At 38.0% G+C, this 23,157-nt stretch overlaps 1 protein-coding gene across 2 annotated transcripts in view; it reads left to right on the top strand.

Moving 5' to 3' along the window:
- LOC105541981 (pregnancy zone protein) overlaps nt 1-23,157 on the top strand; it is a 63,007-nt gene that overhangs the window by 16,814 nt on the left and 23,036 nt on the right. For both annotated transcript variants that reach the window (XM_011983306.1, XM_011983305.1), the window contains 5 exons: nt 833-994; nt 2,358-2,585; nt 2,842-2,905; nt 12,793-12,935; nt 13,753-13,902. In XM_011983306.1, coding sequence (XP_011838696.1) covers nt 833-994; nt 2,358-2,585; nt 2,842-2,905; nt 12,793-12,935; nt 13,753-13,902 — 747 coding nt within the window. The remainder of the gene's footprint in view (nt 1-832; nt 995-2,357; nt 2,586-2,841; nt 2,906-12,792; nt 12,936-13,752; nt 13,903-23,157) is intronic.

The raw sequence follows: 23,157 nt of genomic DNA, 5'->3' as shown, positions 1-23,157 counted from the left end.
GGAGGGGAGGGGAAGGGGAGGGAAGGGAAGGGAAGAAAACATTCTCATGTGGATTTTCTTAGGTGGTTTGTTGCAGGAGATAATAATAATGTTATTAACTAACATTTATGGAATAATTATCATACACCAAATATCTTCTGATGTATTTTTATTATTTTAATTTTTTTAAAATTTTGGAGAGTATATGTGATTATGTAATACATTCAAATAATTTGTGAAGATTCAATCAGCATAATTGAGATATTCATCACCTTAAGTATTTGTCCTTTTTCTGCTAAAAATTCAAGTTATTCTCTTCTGGTTGTTTTTAAATCACAATGGATTATTGAAAAACTATAACCGCCCTACTCCTCTAATGTATTTTTAGATAATTATTTAATCTTCAACACTACCAAATGAAGGAGGCACGACTATTATCCCCCTTTTAATGAAGGTGGAAAACTGAAGCACAGAGAAGTTAAGTAACTTTTTTCAGCTAGTAGAGTTCAGTACACAGCCAATCATTCTAGCCTCCATCTATGTGAAAAGGGAAAAACAGCCAGTTTAAATTCATTTCTGTTATTCTTATTCCAAGTGCATATTAAGTGGCATGTTGTAGTTATTAAAAATCTCCCTGACTTTAATGGAAATACTGCAAAGTTTCATAGATAAGCTATGTTGGACATGAAGATCCAAATGGAAGGAAACATTTTGTCATAAATATAAAGGTTTGGTGGGGTTTTTTTGAGGGGCAGGTGGTTGTTTTAGTTACAGCAGCAAAAGCATTGTTCACATGAGTTCAGGCCTCTCTGGGTGTTATTCACATCAACTATCAAGTACTTTTCTTTTTTAGGTGCTTCTGGTGGATGGGAAAGGTGTGCCCATCCCCAATAAACTCATCTTCATCTCTGCGAGTGAAGCCAATTATTTCTCCAATGCAACCACCAATGAACAGGGTCTTGCACAGTTTTCAATCAATACTACCCATATCTTGGCTAATAAACTCTTTGTCCAGGTAAGCACAGAAAGACAAACCTCTGAGGACAAGAAGAAACGTTAGGAACAGTGATATATTCGGAAGAAACATACAGATTGCATTTAAGAGTGAGAAATAAGATATCTAACTTTGAGGTTATAAAGTTGAGGATAATAGAATTTCATGAAAAAAATATACAGGCATTAGAAAAGGCACTACAGAAGTGCCTGATAATTTTATCAGTAACATCATTATCTGTAACATTTTATATATTATAAAAAAAATCTTACTTGATTTGGGTCTTGGACAAGATCAGCTGCTTCAGTAATTCATGTAATTGGTTTTATGTTACTGTTCCCATGTCTACTTAGAAATTTTGTAAAGTGATCACACACACACACAGACACACACACACACACACGCTTAATATAAATTGTCTAATGATGATGATCAAGAGATTTCTATAGCTAAAAAGTTTTCATGCTTGTTATCTCAAATAAGTGATAAAAGACTAGTTTATGGATTTCAGTGTAAATAGCATATAAATTATTTCTGCTTCTCAGTGTTCACATGTTAATTCAGCTCAAAAATATGTAATGATTTTAATGTTTTCTATGTGATAGACACTTGCTGTCCCTAGGATTTAAAAGGTGACTAAGTCGTGTCCCTACACTTTAAAAGTTCCTATTTTCATAGAGTTGACAGATCTGTACATTATTAGTATGATGTGTTTAGGCGCAAAAGGTTTTTTTAAGTAGGAACTTTATTAGAACAAATAGAATAGTCCATAAAATATGCCTAATAAATTTAGAAAAAAATAAGTGCACTCTGAAGAAAGCTAAGGAGCAGTTACCACAAGGGAAATCGAATTGTGCTCTAAATAATATCTGCCAGGCTTAAAGTTTCAGAAATCACATAAGTCTTAAAGGTTGAAAGTCACAATAATGATAAGAGGCATAAATGCTAATTTACTAGGATTACTATAATCAATTTTGAAGCTCGTAAGGTAATAGAATGTTATATTAATACAAAACCTAATTTCAATTAAGCCAATTTATGAGGCAATTCTAATTCTGAAAAATCCCTTTTCCACTTGTTTGAGTTATTTATCATTCTCATTGGGATGTCATTTTTCCTCTAGTTTTGAGGGGCAGGAGGAAAATGTCAAAGTAGTAACGAGTTAGCAGAATCGGGGCAACAGAGATAAATTTGTGGATGATTTCCTTTTAATATTTGAATGTTGGGAGGCTGAAAAATTCATTCATTTGGCTGTCAGCCACTATGAGGGAAAGCCATAGTGTATTTTAGAGCGGAAGACACAGCTGTAACTATTCATTTTGGTGAGAAGCTAAGGTGAAGAATTTGAAGACGATATCCTGTCTTTGTTTTTCTGTTTACTCAGGTTTACACTGTGCATCCCAACTTGTGTTTTCACTATTCATGGATAACAGAAGACCACCAGGGCGCTCAGCACACTGCAAATCATGTTTTCTCCTTAAGTGGGAGTTACATTCACCTGGAGCCTGTGGCTGGTACCCTGCCCTGTGGCCACACACAGAGTATCAGGGCACACTACATACTGAATATTCAGGCTGTGGGAGAGCTATCGGAGCTCAGTTTCCATTACCTGGTAAGAATGAGGCCATGGAATACAATTGCAGCTTATCAGTAGGACAAAAGTGGTCAGTAGGCTCAGGAATGTCAGATTAAACTACTTGCACACAACCGCTTTGTGTTCTTGTTGTGCGTCCTTCATTCCGTGAGTTTTCTTGAGGTTGATTCTCTCCAGCAGAGATTTGACAACTGAAAGTGGGTCATGTGGGGAACAGAATGCTGAGAACTGTGTCCAGCTCAAGAAAAGTTCCTTTACTGTTTCTTCATTTCAGATCATGGCTAAGGGAGGCATCGTCAGATCTGGAACCCACACTCTGACTGTGGAGTCAGGAGACAGTGAGTATCCTCAGATTCATCTCTCCTTGCTCCGCTAACACATCCTTACCCTTCCCTCAGTGACAGTTCACAAATGGGAAATCATTTCCATCACCCCTTCACAGTAAGGAGGACATGCAGGAACATACTCGTCTTATGACTCTCTGGTATTTTTAAATTCAACAGTCAACAGATAAATTTGATTGTCTACTCTGTATCAGTCACTCTGCTGTTTTTCACTTTCGTTTGTTTCTTCTCACAGTAAAATTAAAAAGCTTCCTTCTATTCATCTCCACCCCCAATAAAGTGTACATTGATTATGTTAATATTGCAGAGAAGAAAAGAGTAATTATCATGAGAAATGGGAAGGAAGAAAGGTGATAGATTTTTTTTTTTTTTCCTTGTGCCAGGCCATGAGTACTTTATATGTGAAGTTGGATTCACTTCAAAAATAAATTGAGGCCTAGGGAACCAAGATTGTTTTCTATTCTAACTCAAATAATGTAGAGGTTAAACCACTGAAAAGAGAACCTATGAACATTTTTGTAATTAACCTAAACTAAGGCAAACATTGTACCAGTTTCCACCACATCCGTGAGCTAAACTTAATAACCATTAGGATTTGTTCCATGCCTAAAGTTTTCTGTTTTTGTGGTTTCTCTTCCTGCTAAGTTGGAAACATAAAATATCAATTTTTAACATTTATTTTTCAGTTTTGAAAATTGAAACAATTTTGAGAAAGTTAAAATTTACAAGTTATTAATCAGTACTCTAATAATAATTATTTTAATCAAACATTAAAAACTGCTGCCAGTTTTGAATATCAGTTTTTTCCCAATACTAGTGTAGAGATAGATATACAGAGTGGACCCCACTGTGTACATTGTTCCTCTTCAATTTTTGTTGAATAATTTTCTTCTAATACTGGTCTATGTATCACATTCGCAGAAATAATTGAAGGTTTTAAAATATTTATTTGATTTTTTCTTTTATAATATTTCAATTTGAATTTTATTCATAGCAGGAAGAGTCTGTATAAAAATCTCTATGTAGTAAAATGAGGAATAGTTATTTAATCATTCACTTTGTGAAGTTGCCACAAAATTTTATTGAAAGTAGCTGAGTCAACAATTGGAAAAAATTTCTCAATGTAGCTAATTAAATCACAATTGTTTCATCATAAAACGATTTTAACCACATATTTTAATAGTTATTAATTACCGATTTACTCTTCATCAAAGAATTATTGAAAGCCCTTATACCTCTGTGATAAAAGAACAAATTTTATTCACAATTTGTCTAAATTCAACTTTTTAAAACTTTTCAAATTGTCCAAGCTGAGCTTCCTCATCCTGTTCTCTTTTCACACTATTCTTCATACTGTCCAAATTATTATTTCCTAAACTATTTGCCTATTTAATTTTCAGATTTCAGATTTTAAATAATGAAGCCTTCTCAAATTGTATTATTTATTATTTTGATTTTTTGACTTTTATTTTAGGTTTGAAGGGTTCATGTGCAGGTTTGTAATATAGGTAAACTCGTGTCACAGGAGTTTGTCGTACAGATTATTTCATTACCCAGGTTCTAAGCCTACCACCCAATAGTCATTTTTTCTGATCCTCTTTCTCCACCCACCCTCCACCCTCCAATAGGCCTCAATGTCTTCTGCTCTCCCTCCTCCTACCCTCCGACCTCAGATAGGCCCCACTGTGTGTTGTCCTCCTCTTTGTATCCATTATGTTCTCATCATTTAGCTCCCACTTATAACCGAGAACATGCAATATTTGGTTTTCTGTTCCTGCATTATTTTGCTAAGAATAATAGCCTCTAGCTCCATCTATGCTCCTGCAAAGGACGTGATAGCGTTCCTTTTTAGGGCTGCATAGTTCCATGGTGTATATGTACCACATTTTCTTTATCCAGTCTTCCACTGATGGGCATTTAGGTTGATTCCATGTCTTCGCTATTGTGAATAGGGTTGCAATGAACATACGTGTGCATGTGTCTTTACGACAGAATGATTTATATTCCTTTGGATATATACCCAGTACTGGGATTCTTGGGTCAAATGATAGTTCTGTTTTTAGCTCTTTGAGGAATCACCACACTGCTTTCCACAATGGCTGAACTAATTTACATTCCCACCAACAGTGTATAAGCATTCTGTTTTCTCCACAACATTGCCAACATCTGTTATTTTTTGACTTTTAATAATAGCCATTCTGACTGATGTGAGATGATAATCTCATTGTGGTTTTGATTTGTATTTCTCTGATATTCAGTGGTATTGAGCTTTTTTTCATTCGCTTGTTGGCCACGTGTGTATCTTCTTTTGAAAAGTGTTTATTCGTGTCCTTTGCTCACTTTTTAATGTGGTGGTTTGTTTTCTCCTTGTAAATTTGTTTAAATTCTATATAGATGCTGGATATTAGACCTTTATCGGATGCATAGTTTGCAAAAGTTTTCTCTCATTCTCTAAGCTGTCTGTTTACTCTATTGATAGTTTCTTTTGCTGTGCAGAACAGAAGCTCTTTAGGTTAATTAGATCCCATTAGTCAATGTTTGCATTTGTTGAGATTGTTTTTAGTGTCTTCTTCATGAAACCTTTGCAGTTCCTGTGCCCAGAATGGTATTGCCTAGGTTGTCTTCCAGAGTTTGTATACTTTTTGGTTTTACATTTGTCTTTTACCCATCTTGAGTTGATTTTTGTATATTGTATAAGGAGGAGATCCAATTTCAATCTTCTGCCTATGGCTAGCCAGTTATCTCAGCACCATTTATTGAATAGGGAGTTCTCTCCTTGTGTTTGTCAGCTTTTTTGAAGATCAGATGGTTGTGGGTGTGCAGCATTATTTCTGGTCTGTGTATTCTGCCCCATTGATTTGTGTGTCTGTTTTTGTACCAGTACTATGCTGTTCTGGTAACTGTAGCACTGTAGTATAGTTTGAAGTTGGGTAGTGTGATGCCTCCTCCTTTGTTTTTTTTTGCTTAGGATTGCCTTGGCTATTTGGGGCTCTTTTTTTAGTTCCATATAAATTTTAAAATAGTTTTATCTAGGTCTGTGAAGGATGTCATTGGCAGTTTTATAGGAAAAGCATTAAATCTATAAATTGCTTTGGGCAATTTGACCATTTTCACGATATTGATTCTTCCTATCTATGAGCATGGAATATTTTTCCACTTGTTTGTATCATCTCTGATTTCTTTGAGCAGTGTTTTATAATTCTCATTGTAGAGCTCTTTCACCTCCCTGGTGAGCTGTATTTCTCAATATTTTATTCTTTTTGTGACAACTGTGAATGGGATTGCATTCCTGATTTGCCTTTTGGCTTGGCTGTTGTTGGTGTATAGGAATGCTAGTCATTTTTGTACATTGATTTTGTATCCTGAAATTTTGCTAACATCATTTTTCAGCCTAAGGAGCTTTTGGACCAAGACTATGGGGTTTTCTAGATATAGAATCATGTCGTCTGCAAACAGGTATAGTTTGACTTCCTCTCTTCCTATTTGGATGCCCTTTATTTCTTTGTCTTGCTCAGTTGTTCTGGCTAGGACTTCCAATACTGCATTGAATAGGAGTGGTGAGAGAGGGCATCCTTATCTTGTGCCAGTTTTTAAGGAGAATGCTTCCAGCTTTTTCCCATTCAGTATGATGTTGGCTGTGGGTTTGTCATAGATGGTTCTTATTATTTTGAGGTGTGTTCTTTCAATATCTAGTTTATTGGGAATTTTTAACATAAAGAGGTGTTGAATTCTACTAAAATCGTTTTCCACATCTGATGAGATAATCTTATTTTTGTCATTAGTTCTGTTTATATGATGAATCACATTTATTGATATGCACATGTTGAACCAACCTTGCACCACAGGGATGAAGTCTACTTGATCACGGTGGCTAAGCTTTTTGATGTGCTGCTGGATTCAGTTTGCCAGTATTTTATTGAGGATTTTCACACTGATGTTCATCAAGAATATTGGTTTGCAAAAATTTTGTTGAGGATTTTTGTATCAATGTTCACCAAGGACGTTTGGTCAGACTATTTTTTATGTGAGTCCCACTTCTCCTCATTGGGGGCAACGCCACAACCTGGGACTGCAGCCACTACCACCTCACCCCAATCAGGGTTTTCAGGCTGGTAGCAACTCTACATTTCCCTGGGACAGAGCTCACAGAGGGAGAGGCTGGCTGCCATTTTTTCTGTCTTGAAGCTTCCATTGCTGTAACTTTCAGGTTCCAAAGGACAAGTAGTGATTAGGATGTAGCATGGATCCCCTGCACAGCACAGCTGACCCACTAGTTCTTTTAGTTGTGATGTGACGTTGTCGAGATCTTTCTAACTTTTTGATGTGGATGTTTAGTGCTATAAGTTTCCCTCTTAACACTGCCTTAGCTGTGTCCCAGAAATTCTGGTATGTTTTATCTTTGTTCTCATTAGTTTCAAAGAACTTCCTGATTTCTGCCTAAACTTCATTATTTGTCCAAAAGTCATGCAGGAGCAGGTTGTTTAATTTCTATGTAATTGTATGGTTTTGAGTGATTTTCTTCTTATCGAACTCTATTTTAATCACATGGTAGTCCAAGAGTGTGGAGTGTAAGATTTCGTTTCTTTAATTTGCTGAAAATTGTTTTATGTCTGATTGTGTGATCGATTTTAGAGTAGTGTCATGTGCAGTTGAGAAGAATGTATATGTTGTTGTTTTGAGGTGGATAGTTTTGTAGATGTCTATCAGATCCATTTTGGTCCAGTGCTGAGTTCAGATCCTAAATGTCTTTGTTAATTTTCTGCCTTGATGATCTGTCTAATACTGTCAGTGGAGTGTTGACTTTTCTCAATATTGTTGTGTGGGAGTCTAAGTCTCTTTAAAGGTCTCTAGAAACTTGTTTTATGAATCTGGGTGCTCCTGTGTTGGGTACATATAGATTTTGTTTAGTTAGGTCTTCTTGTTGAATTAAACCCTTTACCATTATGAAATTCCCTTCTTTGTCTTTTTTTTTTTTTAACCTTTCTTGGTTTAATATCTGTTTTGCCTGAAATTAGTATTGCAACCTCTGCTTTTTTCTTTTTATTATACTTTAAGTTCTGGGGTACATGTGCAGGATGTGCAGGTTTGTTACATAGGTATATGTGCCATGGTGGTTTGCTGCACCCATCAGCCCATCATGTACATTAGGTATTTCTCCTAATGCTATCCCTCCCCCAGTCCCCTACCCTCCAACAGGCCCCAGTGTGTGATGTTCCCCTCCCTGTGTCTATGTGTTCTCATTGTTCAACTCCCACTTATGAGTGAGATGTGGTGTTTGGTTTTCTGTTCTTGTGTTACTTTGCTGAGAATGATGGTTTCCGGCTTCATCCATGTCCCTGCAAAGGACATGAACTCTTCCTTTTTCTTGGCTGTGTAGTATTCCATGGTGTATATGTGCCGCATTTTCTTTATACAGTCTATCATTGATGGGCATTTGGCAACCCCTGCTTTTTTGTATTTTCCATTTGCTTGGCAGTTTTTTCTCCTTCCCTTTGTCTTGAGCCTATGGGTGTCATTGCATGTGAGATGGATCTCTTAAAGACAGCATACCACTAGGTCTTGCTTCCTCATCCGGCTTGCCACTCTGTGCCTCTTAATTGGGGCATTAAGTCTGTTTACATTTGAGGTTAATATTGAGATGTGTGAATTTGAATCTGTTATGTTGTTAGCTGTTTGTCAACTTGTTTGTGTAATTGCTTTATAGTGTCACTGGTCTGTGTACTTCAGTGTGTTTTTGTACTGGCTGGTAATAGTCTTTCCTTTTTATATTTAGTGCTTTTTTCTGGAGCTCTTGTAAGATGGGTCTGGTGGTAACAAACTCCCTCAGCATTTCCTTGTCTGAGAAGGATCTTATTTCTCCTTCATTTATGAAGTTTACTTTGGCCCAACATGAAATTCTTAGTTGGAATTTCTTTTATTTAAGAATGTTGGCTGGATATGGTGGTTCATGCCTGTAATCCCAGCACTTTGGGAGGCCGAGGTGGGTGGATCACGAGGTCAGGAGATCAAGACCATCCTGGCCAACATGGTGAAATCCCATCTCTACTAAAAATACAAAAATTAGCTGGGTGTGGTGGTGCATGTCTGTAGTCCCAGCTACTCAGGAGGCTGAGGCAGCAGAATTTCTTGAACCTGGGAGGTGGATGTTGCAGTGAGCTGAGATTGCACTACTGCACTCCAGTCTGGTGACAGAGTGAGACTCCATCTAAAAATAAATAAGTAAATAAATAAAAAAATATTAATGTTGAATATAGGCCCCCAGTCTCTTATGGCTTGTAGGGTGTCTGCTAAGAGACCCACTGTTAGTCTGATGGGCTTCCCTTTGTAGGTGACTTGTCCTTTCTCTCTAGTTGCCTTAACATTTTTTTTTCTTTCATTTCAACCTTGGTGAATCTCATGATTATGTGTCTTGGGGATAACCTTCTTGTGAAGTATATTTTGAGGTTCTCTACATTTCCTGAATTTGAATTTGGCCTCTCTAGCTAGGAGGGGAAGTTCACGTGGATGATATCCTAAAATATGCTTTCCAAGTTTCTTTCATTATGCTCATCTCTTTCAGGGACACCAGCGAATTGCAGATTCAGTCTTTTTACATACATAATCCCATATTTCTAAGAGGTTTTGTTCATTCTTTTTCATTCTTTTTTCTTTATTCTTGTCTGACTATTGTATTTCAGAAAGTTAATCTTGTAGCTCTGAGATTCTTTCCTCAGCTTGGTCTGTTGTGCTGTTAATACCTGTGACTGCATTATGAAATTCTTGTAGACTGTTGTTCAGCTCTATCAGGTTAGTTATGTTCTTTTCTTTACTGGCTATTTTGTTTGTCAGCTCCTGCATCATTTTACTGTGATTCTTAGCTTCCTTAGATTGGATTTCAACATTCTCCTGAATCTCAATGATCTTCATTCCTATCTATATTCTGAATTCTATTTCTGTCATTTCAGCCATTTCAGCCCAGTTAACAACCCTTGCTGGAGAACTGGTGTGATCATTTGGAAGAAAGAAGATGCTCTGGCTTTTCAAGTTATCAGAGTCCTTGTGCTGGTTCTTTCTCATCTTTGTGGGCTGATGTTCCTTCAGTCTTAAAAATTGCTGTTGTTTTGATTTTTTCCTTTTATCCTATTCGATGACCTTGGGAGTTTGATTGTGATATAAAGTGGGTTCAGTCAACTGACTTTGTTACCAGAAGATTCAGGGGCAGTGGAGGCAGGAAGGGGCAAGGCTCAGCTCAGGACTCCTGGATTGCCTGCTGTAACTCCGGGGGACGGGTATCTGGCTCCAGCTTTGTTCTCTGGCTCCTCGAGGTTGGGAACATGCTGCACTGAAGGGACCAAAGTGCTCCCAAACCACTGGTCACAACACCCCCATGGGTGATGTCAGCCAAAGCACTTTGCAGGACGGTAGCAGTGGGATCCCTCCTCATTCACATGTACCAGCAGCACGGCAGTGGCAGGGTGGTGGGGTACACGCTCATCAGCTGTGGCAGGGTGCTAGCAGGTGCTAGGTTCCCGGCCTTTGTGCAGGCATTCATAGCAGTGGTCACAGCAGTATGACTCAGGGGACTGGGGGATCCCCACCAGCAACTGCGCATGCATTTGCAGTGATGGTGGTGTTAGCATGGGGGTGGGGCACTAGTGGGTGCAGGACTATATGAACCTTTTGTGTGCATTCACGCTGGTGGCAGTGTCTGCACATGGCTAGGGGTGGGTTTGTGTGTTTTGTGCCTAGTTTTGCACTGGCAGCTCCAGTGTACGGGCAGGATGCTGGCAGGGCTGGGGTTGGTGAGCTTAGTGCCTGCCAATGCTCTGATGTCAGTGGTGGTGTGGTAGGGGTAGGGGGGATGGAGTACACTCATGCTGCCAGCAGTGGCAAGGCAGGGTGCACGCACACACAGGTGCTGGCAAATTTTATTATTAAAAGCTTTAATTTCCTGCCACTATTCTTTGCCATAAAGTCACTATAATTTTTTTTTTCTGTTTTTATGACATTTCGATCTACCCCAGCTTCCTTGTTGAACTCAAGACACAGTGATAGAAGGGCTTCCTTCCTTTTAGAAGGGGAACTTATTTCCTTTCTGAGGTCTGAGCTAAAACTTTATCTGTCCAACTGAAGAGAAATATGAATGGCATGATGCTACCTTAAGGATATTTTAAACTTCCTTTCTTCCCAAACTTAAGAGCTTTGCAGTATAAACACATAGTGATATAAAATAATAAGTACTGTTAAGCTAAAGTAAAATTTGCATAAAGTTGGAAAATTTCCATGTTCTACGTAGAGTTAAAACAGTTTTTAATTGAGCACCACCTATCTCAGGGCTTTAATACAATCATTTTTAAAAAGTAAATTTTGGCCAGGCACAGTGGCTGCTGCCTGTAATTGCAGCATTTTGGGAGGATTGCTTGAACCCAGGAGTTTGGGACCAGTCTGGGCTACAGAGCAAGACCCTATCTCTACAAAAATGTATAAAAAATTAGCCAAACATGGTGTTGTGCACCTATAGTCCCAGCTACTGGGGAGGCTGAGGCAGTACAATCACTTGAGCCCAGAAATTTGAGGCTGCTCTTGCACCACTGCATTCCAGCCTGGGCAACAGAGCAAGATCCTGTCTCCAAAAAAAATTACATTTGTTTAAGATGTACAGCAGAATGTTATGGGACACATATAGATAATAAAATGACTACTATAGTGATACAAAGTAACATGGCCATTATCTCACTTACTCATTTGTGTGTGTGTGTGTGTGTGTGTGTGTGTGTGGCAAGAACAGCTAAAATGTACTCATTTGGCAAAAATCTAAAATATAGTGCCATTTTATTAACTACAGTCTTCATGTTGTGTATTAGATAGCTAGCCTTGTTCATCCTATTATATGTCATAAAATATTCCTAAGGATATTAGACTTCATTTTTAATACATATGGTTAAGAAAAAAATAAAATCAATTATAGTTCTTCTGCAATTATAATTGTCCTTGTCCTACATTATTTGGAGTTTCAACAATGTCTAGAGACTCTGTTATCCTACGTATTGTCTAACTGCACCAAGAATATGTTACTGGAAAAGAACTTGGAAGCACCAGAATTTAAAGCCATATAGCTGGGAATCTGGAACAGGAGGATGTAGAGAAAAGGAAGATGTGGAAACAATGCCAGATGGTATCTGTCCTTTCTTTATGTACCGAGGTCTCAGAAACTTTGCTGTCATTAAGTCTCTCATGGTTTTATAATTACTGTTATTCAACTAAATGTGGGCCATCTACTCAAGTCACCAGTGGACCATTCAGAAAATGGAACCTTTGTTGTTGTCCTTTTGTAACTACCTGGTGGCCCTTTACCCTGCTTTAAAATGTAATGTATTTTCTGAAGTGTTATCTGGCACCATTTAATAGTTCCAGTAGAAATATGCTAATGTACTTATAAGAGTTTAATGCTGCAATGAAAACTCCAAGCACGAAATATTCTTTTAGGAAATTCAATTAGTAGGAACTTTTTTTTTACATACAGAACTTTTTAAAAGTCATATATTACAAAATAAACTCGTTATAGCTCTATATTTAAATTGAGAATCACCTCTAGTCTGAAATGCAAACAAACTAGTTGTCACATATATACGCAGAAAATCTGGAGCTATTGGTATTTAATTGATTTAGGCAACAGGTAAGTGGCATATCAAATAAAAAAGATGTGAGTGAATGGAACTTTGTTAACTTCCACTATAATTAAAGTTCTGAAGGGAGACATTGGCCTACTAATTTCACCAAATAACTAATGGCACATAGAGAGATTAAACCATTGAATGAATAGACACAGTTCTAAACTGAATAAGACCAAGCAATAGTGTCCGGACTTATGACCATTTTGTCTCACTCTCTCCATGTTCCAGTGAAAGGCAGTTTTGCCTTATCCTTCCCTGTGGAGTCAGACATTGCCCCCATTGCACGAATGTTCATCTTCGCCATTTTACCAGATGGAGAAGTTATTGGAGACTCTGAAAAGTTTGAGATTGAAAACTGTCTAGCCAACAAGGTGAGTGATTTAACAGAAAATTAAAAGAACACAAATAAATGATACTGTGGGAGCCATCTATTTTACCCCAGAGAAAGCTGAGTCCAGAAAAGTAAAACGAGTTGCCCAACAGTTCCCAACAAGTTTAGGGCAGACCTGAATTTCTAGGCATCTAATACAGTACTTTTTCAATTACACAAAGCTGCTACCAAACAAAATACGATCAGTTTTGTGTTCATGATGCTCTTCTCTGCTGATTCAATTGTGTGACTATGTAAAATGCTAAGACTCAAAAGTTCCCAAAGCCTGAAGAATAAGTGCAAACACCTAGGATTACCTTATCATGTGTCAGAGATAAAGAATCTATCCTTATTCTGCCTCAGTTGTCTCCTTAGGACAAGACTAAGCTACTGAGAAGCTATATTTTGTTAAGAGTCCCCACCTATGTGCTAGTCATGTTTAAAAGAGTGAATAAATTAATGTGTTGCCAAAGTATTAGATAATTTGGATCCTGTCTAAATAGCATCACTTTTGGTCACTGGAGTAGGTAAGCTTGTTATAAAATTAATACTTACAAACATAAGGGAAGTCATGTACCTTTTAACAGATCTAACTATTTATGTCTCTAGAGTTGTTGGGATCTGTGATTGGGGTAATAAGTGATTTACAAATTATTTTCTATTTTTAAAGTGAAGGAAACATATAAAAATAGGTTTCTGACTGACATCACCAACATAGTCATATGAATGGAATATAAGGGTGACTTAGGAGATGCAGGTGACTGCAAGATCACAGAAGTTGGGAAAATGCTAGTTGACGTTCCCTTCATTTCCCACAGGTGGATTTGAGCTTCAGCCCAGCACAAAGTCCCCCAGCCTCACACGCCCACCTGCGAGTAGAAGCTGCTCCGCAGTCCCTCTGCGCCCTTCGTGCTGTGGACCAAAGCATGCTGCTCATGAAGCCTGAGGCTGAGCTCTCCGCGTCCTCAGTGAGTTTCCAGCAGCCTTGGGGACCCGGAAGGGCCGTTCCAGAGGCTCAGAGCAGGAAGCCTCTGTTGAGAGTAAAATTTAACAGTAAAAATACCTCCCACTTGCCGAGTACTTGACAGTTTCTCAAGCTGTCTCATACAGGTTTTCTCGCTTAATCTGCCCAACATTCCGGAGAGTAATAGTCCCATTTTAAGATGAGAAAAGAGGATTCAGAATAGTTGAGAGATTTGTTCAAGATAAGTGGCATAAGCTGAGATGTGATTCTGAAATTCTGAATCTGCCTGCAAGTATAATTCCTTCTATGACACAGCTTCTATTTCTGTAAAGAATCAAGTCTTAACCTCAGTTATTAATGTCTTACAGTGATCTTAATGAAAGCTATATTTTAAGATTCCCCACTTATGTGATAGTCGTGTTTAAAAGAGTGTTGCCCAAGTAATAGATAATTTGGATCCTGTCTAAATAGAATCACTTTTGGTCACTGGAGTAGGTAAGCTTGTTATAAAATTAATACCTGCAAACATAAGGGAAGTCATGTACCTTTTAACAGATCTAACTATTTATGTCTGTAGAGTTGTTGGCATCTGTGAAAGTGGTAATCAGTGATTTACAAATTATTGTCTACTTTTAGAAAATGACATACTACACCTTTGTTAGCAATGTTGATTCACAGACTAAAATTTTAATTCTCTTCTCTTTACTATAGTTATATTAATTCATGGGGTTAACATTTGGCATGTTGTGATAATTTATTTATTTTTATTTTTTTTATTATTATTATTTCAAGCTTACTACATGCTAGATCTGTTGTAGAAGCTGGGAAAACAGAAGGAAACGTATCACAGTCCTTGTCCTTAGAGAGAGGCGATTAAAAAAGGCTATAGGTGGCTCAGCAAAATAAAAGGTGAACATTTGTTAATTATTGCCATTTGGAGAAAATACTGTCTAGTATGGGGTTTTTGAAGAACAATTATCAGAAGGAAGGGAAAAGTTCAGAAACTACTTGTCTAACCTATTTAAAACTAGATTACTCATATTTGGAATTTTTAACATAACGCAAGAAAAAATAATATTATGATTTGATCATTGATAAAAAGTTATGAGAAATTTGATAGCTTTAACTGCCTCATGAATCACCATTTAAAAGGGTCAATTGACTTATGTATTTGGGAGGTATTATTACCTTTCAATGTTGCTTGGTAAATTAGTAATACGAAAGTTTCTTTTGTTTGTTCTAGTTTCTACTTCATGTCTATTAAAATGTTAAACTCTGAGATAACTATATCCGAGACCCTTGTCCTACTTTTAATTATCAAAATTAACATTCTTCAGGTTGGAGCATATCCACTAGTGCCCCCCGATCTGCAGGGGTGTGTCTCAAGACCTCCAGTGGATGTCTGAAACTGTGGATAGCACTGAACCCAATGGCCATCAGTCGGAATACGTTTATGTTCCTGTCTTCCACCCACAAATTTAATGCCTTTTCCATCTTAAGGAAGCACTTACCACGTACTGTAGCCATAATTTTTGTAGTTTGAGATGTCACAGCAAAACAAGCATGATTTTCTTTTTCCTTCTTCACAGTTTCATGGATAGAAGATTCATTCTTACCGTAGATCTTAGCAACCTCAGCATACATCATTTTTTATTTCCTTATCAAGTGGAGAACGTTCACCTTTTCGCCTAAAGGAAGCACCTTAATGGCTTCTCTTTCACCTCCGAATTGCCAGCCTCAGTACTCTGGTGCATTGGGGCCATGATAAAGTAAAATAAGGGTGACTTGAACACAAGCACTGTGATACTGTGACAACCTTGTAACAGGATTCTAGGTGACTAAGGGGCAGGGAGTGGCTACAGTATGGATCCACTGGAAAAACGGAGGATTCATGTCCCGAGCAGGATGAAGCAGGAAAGTGTGAGAGTTCATCATGTTGCTCAGAATGGCAGCAATTTAAAACTTATGAATCGTTTATTTCTGAATTTTCCGTTTAACATTTTTGGATCACAGTTGACCACAGATAATGGAAATCTTGGAAACCAAAACCGCAGATCGGGGAGATTGCTGTAATCAAAATTTTTCTTGATCTTGATTTGTATTTGATATATATTTGATATATCTCCTCATAGCATAATAATTATTATGCAAGAGACAATGACTATATTTCTGTATTTTAGTTAGAGGAAACAACATCAAGAAGTTAACCTGATACAAGAAAACTATCTCTCTGAGTGCTTTCTTTGGAAATATGCCTATTATTTTTACACTCTGTATTTATGGCAGTCTATTCTAAGCTATTAATTTCAGCAGGTAGTATAGGAATTTAGTCTACCTCTGAAAAGTTTATGTCTGTCTTATTCTGTTTAGTCATATACATTTAACAGTCACTTCAGTAAGGTTTGGTAAACTTGGAATGTTGTGGAAGTGAGAAGGAATTATGAACGTAACTGAAGATTTCAGATGATAAATTATAGAAACCTTTAAGCTCAGTCGCTTTGAATAATAATAGAAATCATTAGTTCACCTAATATAAATAATACATGTTCATTTATGTACCTACTTAATTCTACTCAAAAACAAAGGTAAATACATAAAGAAGTAGAAAGGGTGTTTGTGTTAGCTACCTACTGCTGCATAACAATTTTCTTCAAAACCTAGTGGCTTAAAACAATAAACATTTATTATCACATGTGGTTTCTGTGAGTCAGGAATTCAGAGCAGCTTAGCCAGGTGGGTCTAGCTTGTGACCTGTCGTGATTGTGATTAACATGGTGGCCAAAGCTGCAGTCACCTGACAGCTTGACAGAGGTTGGAAGATCTGCTTCCAAGACAGGTTTCTCGAACGCTATCAGCAGGAGGCCTCGGTTCCTCACCACACAGAGGTCCTAGGGCTGCTGGTGTCCCCATAATGTGGCAACAGTTCTCCAGAGCATGTGATCCAAGAGAGCTAATGTGTTCCAAAGAGTGCTAAAGTTGCAATATCTTTTATGACCTAGGCCTGAAAGTCATGTCCCCTCATTTCCACAATATCCCATTGGCTATAGAGGTCAACCCTGTTCATTGTGGGACGAACAATGTTAGGGCGTGAATACCAGGAGGCAGAGACTGTTGTGGGCAATTCTGGAAGCTATCTCCACAGCCTGACCTCTGATCCCCAGAAATACATGAGCTCTCACATGTAAAATATACTCGATCCTCTCTCTGAGGTCCCTAAAATTCTCATCGTAAAATAAGAACAGCTCAAAGGCTAAATATCATTTAAATCAGGTCCAAGTACAGATAATGCCTCTCAGGTGTGATTCCTCAGGTCCAATACCTCTAGATACAAAGACATTGAACCAAAGTGTACTCAAGTTATTTGGCCCCACACACTCAACATACAATGGTGGAACTGGCATAGAATAGTCACTATTGACACTCCTGTTCAAAAAGGAGGAAACAAGAGGCACTCAGGGGTTACTGGTCCATAATTACTCGAGATTAAGCCAGGCAAATGGAAGTTCTCTGATTAAGATTCAATCTTACATCAGTCCAGGGATAAATATTCAGGCCTCTGGCCCTGCCCTGTGGGTTCTTGATTCTGTTGAGTTATCCATTTTCCATAAAAAGTACCCTGCATAGACATTGGTCTATCGAATATAATGATACAAGTTCACTCATGTGCCTATGTGGTTCTTCTATTTTTATTTTGAATATGCACTGTGTTTTATTTATTTCTTCAACTTTTATTTTAACTTCAGAGGTACAAGTGCAGGATGTGAAGGGTTGTCACATAGGTAAACATGTGCCATGGTGATTTGCTGCACAGATCAACCCATCACCTAGATATTAAGCCCAGCATCTATTAGCTATTCTTCCTGATACTCTCCCTCCCCACACCCTACCCTCTAATAGGCCCCAGTGAGTGTTGTTCTCCCCCATGTGTTCTCATCATTCAGCTCCCACTGGTAAGTGAGAACATGTAGTGTTTAGTTTTCTGTTCCTGTGTTAGCTTGCTGAGGATAATGGTTTTCAGGTCTATCCATGTCCCTGCAAAGGACATGAACTCATCCTTTTTATGGCTGCATAGTATTCCACTGTGTATATGTACCACATTTTCTTTGTCCAGTCTATCATTGATGGGCATTTAGACTGATTCCATGTCTTTGCTATTGTGAATAGTGCTGCAGTGAACATATGCATGCGTTTATCTTTATAACAGAATAATTTATATTCCTTTGGGTATACACCCAGTAATGGGATTGCTGAGTCAAATGGTATTTTTGCCTCTGGGTCTTTGAGGAATCACCACACTTTCTTCCACAATGGTTGAACTAATTCACACTCCCACCGACAGTAAAAAAGCATTCCTTTTTCTCTGCAACCTCACTGTTGTTTTTGACTTGTTAATAGCAGCCATTCTGACTGGTGTGAGATGGTATCTCATTGTGGTTTGGATTTGCATTTCTCTAATGATTAGAGGTGTTGAGCTTTTTTCATGTGTTTGTTGGCTGCATGTGTGTTTTCTTTTGAGAACTGTCTGTTCATGTCCTTTGCCCACTTTTTAATGGGTTTTTATTTCTTGTAAGTTTAAGTTACTTGTAGACTCTGGATATTAGGCCTTTCTCAGGTGGGTAGATTGGGAAAATTTTCTCCCATTCTTTAAGTTGTGTGTTCACTCTAATGATAGTTCCTTTTGCTGTGCAGAAGCTCTTTAATTTAATTATATCCCATTTGTCAGTTTTTGCTTTTGTTGAAGTTGCTTTTGGCATTTTCATAGTGAAATCTTTGTGCCTATCTCCTGAATGGTATTGCCTAGATTTTCTTCAAGGGTCTTTATAGTTTTGGGTTTCACATTTAAGTATTTAATCCATCTTGAGTTAATTTTTGTATATGGTGTAAGGAAGGGGTCCAGTTTCAATTTTCTGCATATAACTAGCCAGCATTCCCAGCACCATTTATTAAATAGGGAGGACTTTCCCCATTGCTTGTTTTTGTCAAGTTTGTCAAAGATCAGATGGTTGTAGGTTTGCGGTTTTATTTCGGAGTTCTCTATTCTGTGCCATTGGTCTATGTGTCTGTTCTTATACCAGTACCATGCTGTTTTGGTTACTGTAACCTTGTAGTAAAGTTTGAAGTCAGGTAACATGATGCCTCCAGTTTTGCTCTTCTTGCTTAGAATTGTCTTGGCAATTCAGGCTCTTTTTTGCTTCCATATGAATTTTAAAATAGATTTTTCTAATTCTGTGAAGAATGTCAATGGTAGTTTAATGGGAATAACATTGAATCTATAAGATACTTTGGGCAGTAGAGCCATTGTCATTACATTGATTCTTCCTATGCATGAGGATGGAATGTTTCTCCATTTTCTGTGTCCTCTCTGATATCCCTGAGCAGTGGCTTGTAGCTCTTGAAGAGGTCCTTCACTTTCCTTGTTAGCTGTATTCCTAGGTATTTTATTCTTTCTGTAGCAATTGTGAATGGGAGTTCATTCATGATTTGGATCTCTGCTTGCCTGTTGTTGGTGTATAGAAATGCTTGTGATTTTTGCACATTGATTTTATATCTTGAGACTTTGCTGAAGTTGCTTATCAGCTTAAGAATCTTTTGGGCTGAGATAATGGGGTTTTCTAGATATAAAATCACGTCATCTGCAAATAAAGATAACTTGACTTTCTCTCTTGCTATTCAAATACACTTTATTTATTTCTCTTGCCTGATTGCCCTGGCCAGAAATTCCAACATTATGTTGAATGGGAGTGGTGACAGAGGGCATCCCTGTCTTGTGCCAGTTTTCAAGGGGAATGCTCCCAGATTTTGCCCATTCAGTATGATATTGGGTGTGTATTTGTCATATATGTCTCTTATGAAGTATGTTCCTTCAATACCTAGTTTATTGAGAGTTTTTAACATAAAGGGATGTTGATTTTATCAAAGGTCTTTTCTGCATCTATTGAGATAATCAGGTGGTTTTTGTCTTTAGTTCTGTTTATGTAATGAATCACATTTATTGATTTGTGTATGTTGAGCCAAGCTTGCATCCCAGGGATGAAGCCTACTTGGTTGTGGTGAATAAGCTTTTTGATGTGCTGCTGGATTTGGTCTGCAAGTATTTTGTTGAGGATTTTTGCATCGAAGTTCATCAGAGATATTGGCCTGAAGCTTTATTTTTCCTGTTGTAACTCTGCCAGGTTTTGGTATCAAGATGATGGTGGCCTCATAGAATGAGTTAGGGAGGAGTCCTTCCTTTTCAATTTTGGGAATAGTTTTAGTAGAAATTGTACCAGCTCTTCTTTGTGCCTGTGGTAGAATTCAGCTGTGAATCCATCTGGTCCTGGGCTTTTTTTGGTTGTTAGATTGTTTATTACTGCCTCAATTTCAGAACTCGTTATTGGTCTATTCAAATATTTAATTTCTTCCTGGTTCAGTCTCCAGAGGGTGTATGTGTCCAGTAATTTATCCATTTCTTCTAGATTTTCTAGTTTATGTACACAGAGGTGTTTATAGTATTCGCTAATGGTCGTTTGCATTTCTGTGAGGTCAGCGGTGATATCCCCTTATCATTTCTGATTGTGTCTACTTGATTCTTCTCTTTTTTTCTTCTCTATTAGTCTAGCTGTCAGTCTATTTTATTAACTTTTTTTCAAAAAACCAGCTCCTGGATTCATTGTTTTTTTAAGAGGGTTTTTCATGTCTCTATCTCCTTTAGCTCAGCTCTGATCTTTGCTATTTCTTGTCTTCTGCTAGCTTTGGGGTTTGTATGCTCTTGGTTCTACAGTCCTTTTAGTTGAGATGTTAGGTTGTTGACTCGAGATCTTTCTAGCTTTTGGATGCAGACGTTTACTGCTATAAATTTCCCACTTAACATTGTTTTAGCTGCATCCCAGGGATTGCAGTACATTGTCTCTTTGTTCTCATTAGTTTCAAATAACTTCTTGATTTCTGCCTTAACTTCATCGTTTACCCAAGAGTCATTCAGGAGCAGTTTATTCAATTTCCATGTAGTTGTGTGGTTTTGAGTGAATTTCTCAATCTTGAGTTCTAATTTGATTGCACTGTTGTCTGAAAGACTGTTATGATTTCAGTTCTTGTGCATTTGCTGAGGAGTGTTTTACTTCCAATTATGTGATCAATTTTAGAGTAAATGCCATGTGGCAATGAGAAGAATTTATATGCTGTTGAATTTTGGTGGAGAGTTCTGTAGATCTCTATCAGGTCCACTTGATCCAGAGCTGAGTTCAGGTCCTAAACATCTTTGTTAATTTTCTGTCTTAATCATCCATCTAATATTGTCAGTGGTGTGTTAAAGTCTCTCGCTATCATTGTGTGGGAGTCTACGTCTCTTTGTAGGTGTATAAGAACTTTATGAATCTGGGCGCTTCTATATTGGGTGCATATATATTTAGGATAGTTAGCTCTTCTTGTTGAATTGAACCCTTTACCATTATATAATACCCTTCTTTGTTTGTTTGTTTGTTTGATCTTTGTTGGTTTAAAGTCTGTTTTGTCAGAAACTAGGATTGCTTTTTTCTGTTTTCCATTTGCTTGGTAAATTTTCCTCCATCCCTTTATTTTGAGCTTGTGTCTCTCCTTGCATGTGAGATGAGTCTCTTGAAGACAGCATACTGATGATGGGTCTTGGCTCTTTTTTCAGCTTGCCATTCTGTGTCTTTTAACTGGGGCATTAGCCCATTTACATTTGAGGTTAGTATTTTTATGTGTGAATTAGATCCTGTCATCATGATGCTTTTTTCCAGACTTGTTTATGTGGTTGCTTCACCGTGTTCTGGCCTGTGTACTTCAGTGTGTTTTTGTAGTGGCTGGTAATGGTCTTTCTTTTCCCAATGTAGTGCTTTCTTCAGGAGCTCTTGCAAGGCAGGCATTGTGGTGATAAATTTCCTAACCATTCACTTGTTTGAAAAGAATCTTATTTCTCCTTTGCTTATGAAGCTTAGTTTGGCCAGGTATAAAATTCTGGGTTGGAAATTATTTTCTTTTAGAATGCTGAATACTGGCCCCCAATTTCTTCTGGCTTGCATGGTTTTGGTGGAGAGGTCCACTGTTAGTATATGTTTCCTTTCGTAGGTGACCTGGCCTTTCTCTCTAGCTGCCCTTAACATGTTTTCTTTCATTTTGACATTGGAGAATCTGATGATTTTGTGTCTTTGGGTTGATCTTCTTGTGGAGTATCTTACTGGCCTTCTCTACATTTCCTGAATTTGAATGTTGGCCTATGTTGCGATGTTGGGAAAGGTTCTCCTGGATGATATCCTGAATTATGTTTTCCAACTTGGTTCCATTCTCCTGTCTCTTTCAAGGATCCCAATCAGTCGTAGGTTTGGTCTTTTTACATAATCCCATATTTCTCAGAGGTTTCGTTCATTTCTTTTCATTCTTTCTTCTCTACTCTAGTCTGCCTGTCTTATTTCAGATAGATAATCTTCAGGCTCTGAGATTCTTTCCTCCTCTTGGTCTATCCTGCTAAGGATACTTGCACTTGCATTCTGAAGTTCTTGTGATGTGGTTTTCAGCTCCATCAGTAGGTTATGTTCCTCTCTAAACTGGCTGTTCTGGCTACCAGCTCCTGTATTGTTTTATCAGGATTCTTAGCTTCTTTTCATTGGGTTACAACTCAACAAAGTTTATTATTTTCCACTTTCTGAGGCCTACTTCTGTCAATTCAACCATCTTAGCCTCAGCCCAGTTCTGTGCCCTTGCTGGTGAGGTGTCACAGTCATTTGGAAGAGAAGAGGTACTCTGGCATTTGGAGTTTTCATTGTTTTTGAATTAATCCTTTCTCATCTTTGTGAGCTTATCTACCTTTAATCCTTGAGGTTGCTGCCTTTTGAATTAGATTTTTGTTGGGTCTTTTTTGTTGATGCTGTTGTTTTCTGCTTGTTTTTCTTTTAACAGTCAAGCCACTCTATCATGGGGCTGCTGAGGTTTGCTGGGGGTCCACTCCAGACCCCAGTTGCTTTGGTTTCTCCCATACCTGGAGGTATCACCAGCGAAGGCCACAAAACAGCAAAGATGGCAGCCTGTGCCTTCCTCTAGAAGCTCCATCCTGGGGGGTACTAACCTGTTGCCAGCCCACATGCAACTGTTGGAGGTGACTGGAGACCCTTATTGGGAGGTCTCACCCAGTCAAGAGGAATGGGATCAGGGACCTGCTCAAAGAAGCAGACTGGCTGCTTTTTGGTAGAGCAGGTGGGGTGCATTGGGTGGGATCCTTCCTTGTCTGGATCACCTGTATTCTCCAAAGCCAGCAGGTTGAAGT

Source organism: Mandrillus leucophaeus, unplaced genomic scaffold (genome assembly GCF_000951045.1).
Source record: "Mandrillus leucophaeus isolate KB7577 unplaced genomic scaffold, Mleu.le_1.0 Scaffold249, whole genome shotgun sequence".
NCBI lineage: Eukaryota > Metazoa > Chordata > Mammalia > Primates > Cercopithecidae > Mandrillus > Mandrillus leucophaeus.
Note: the sequence above shows the minus strand (reverse complement) of the source record. Positions and strands in the feature narration are given on the sequence as shown.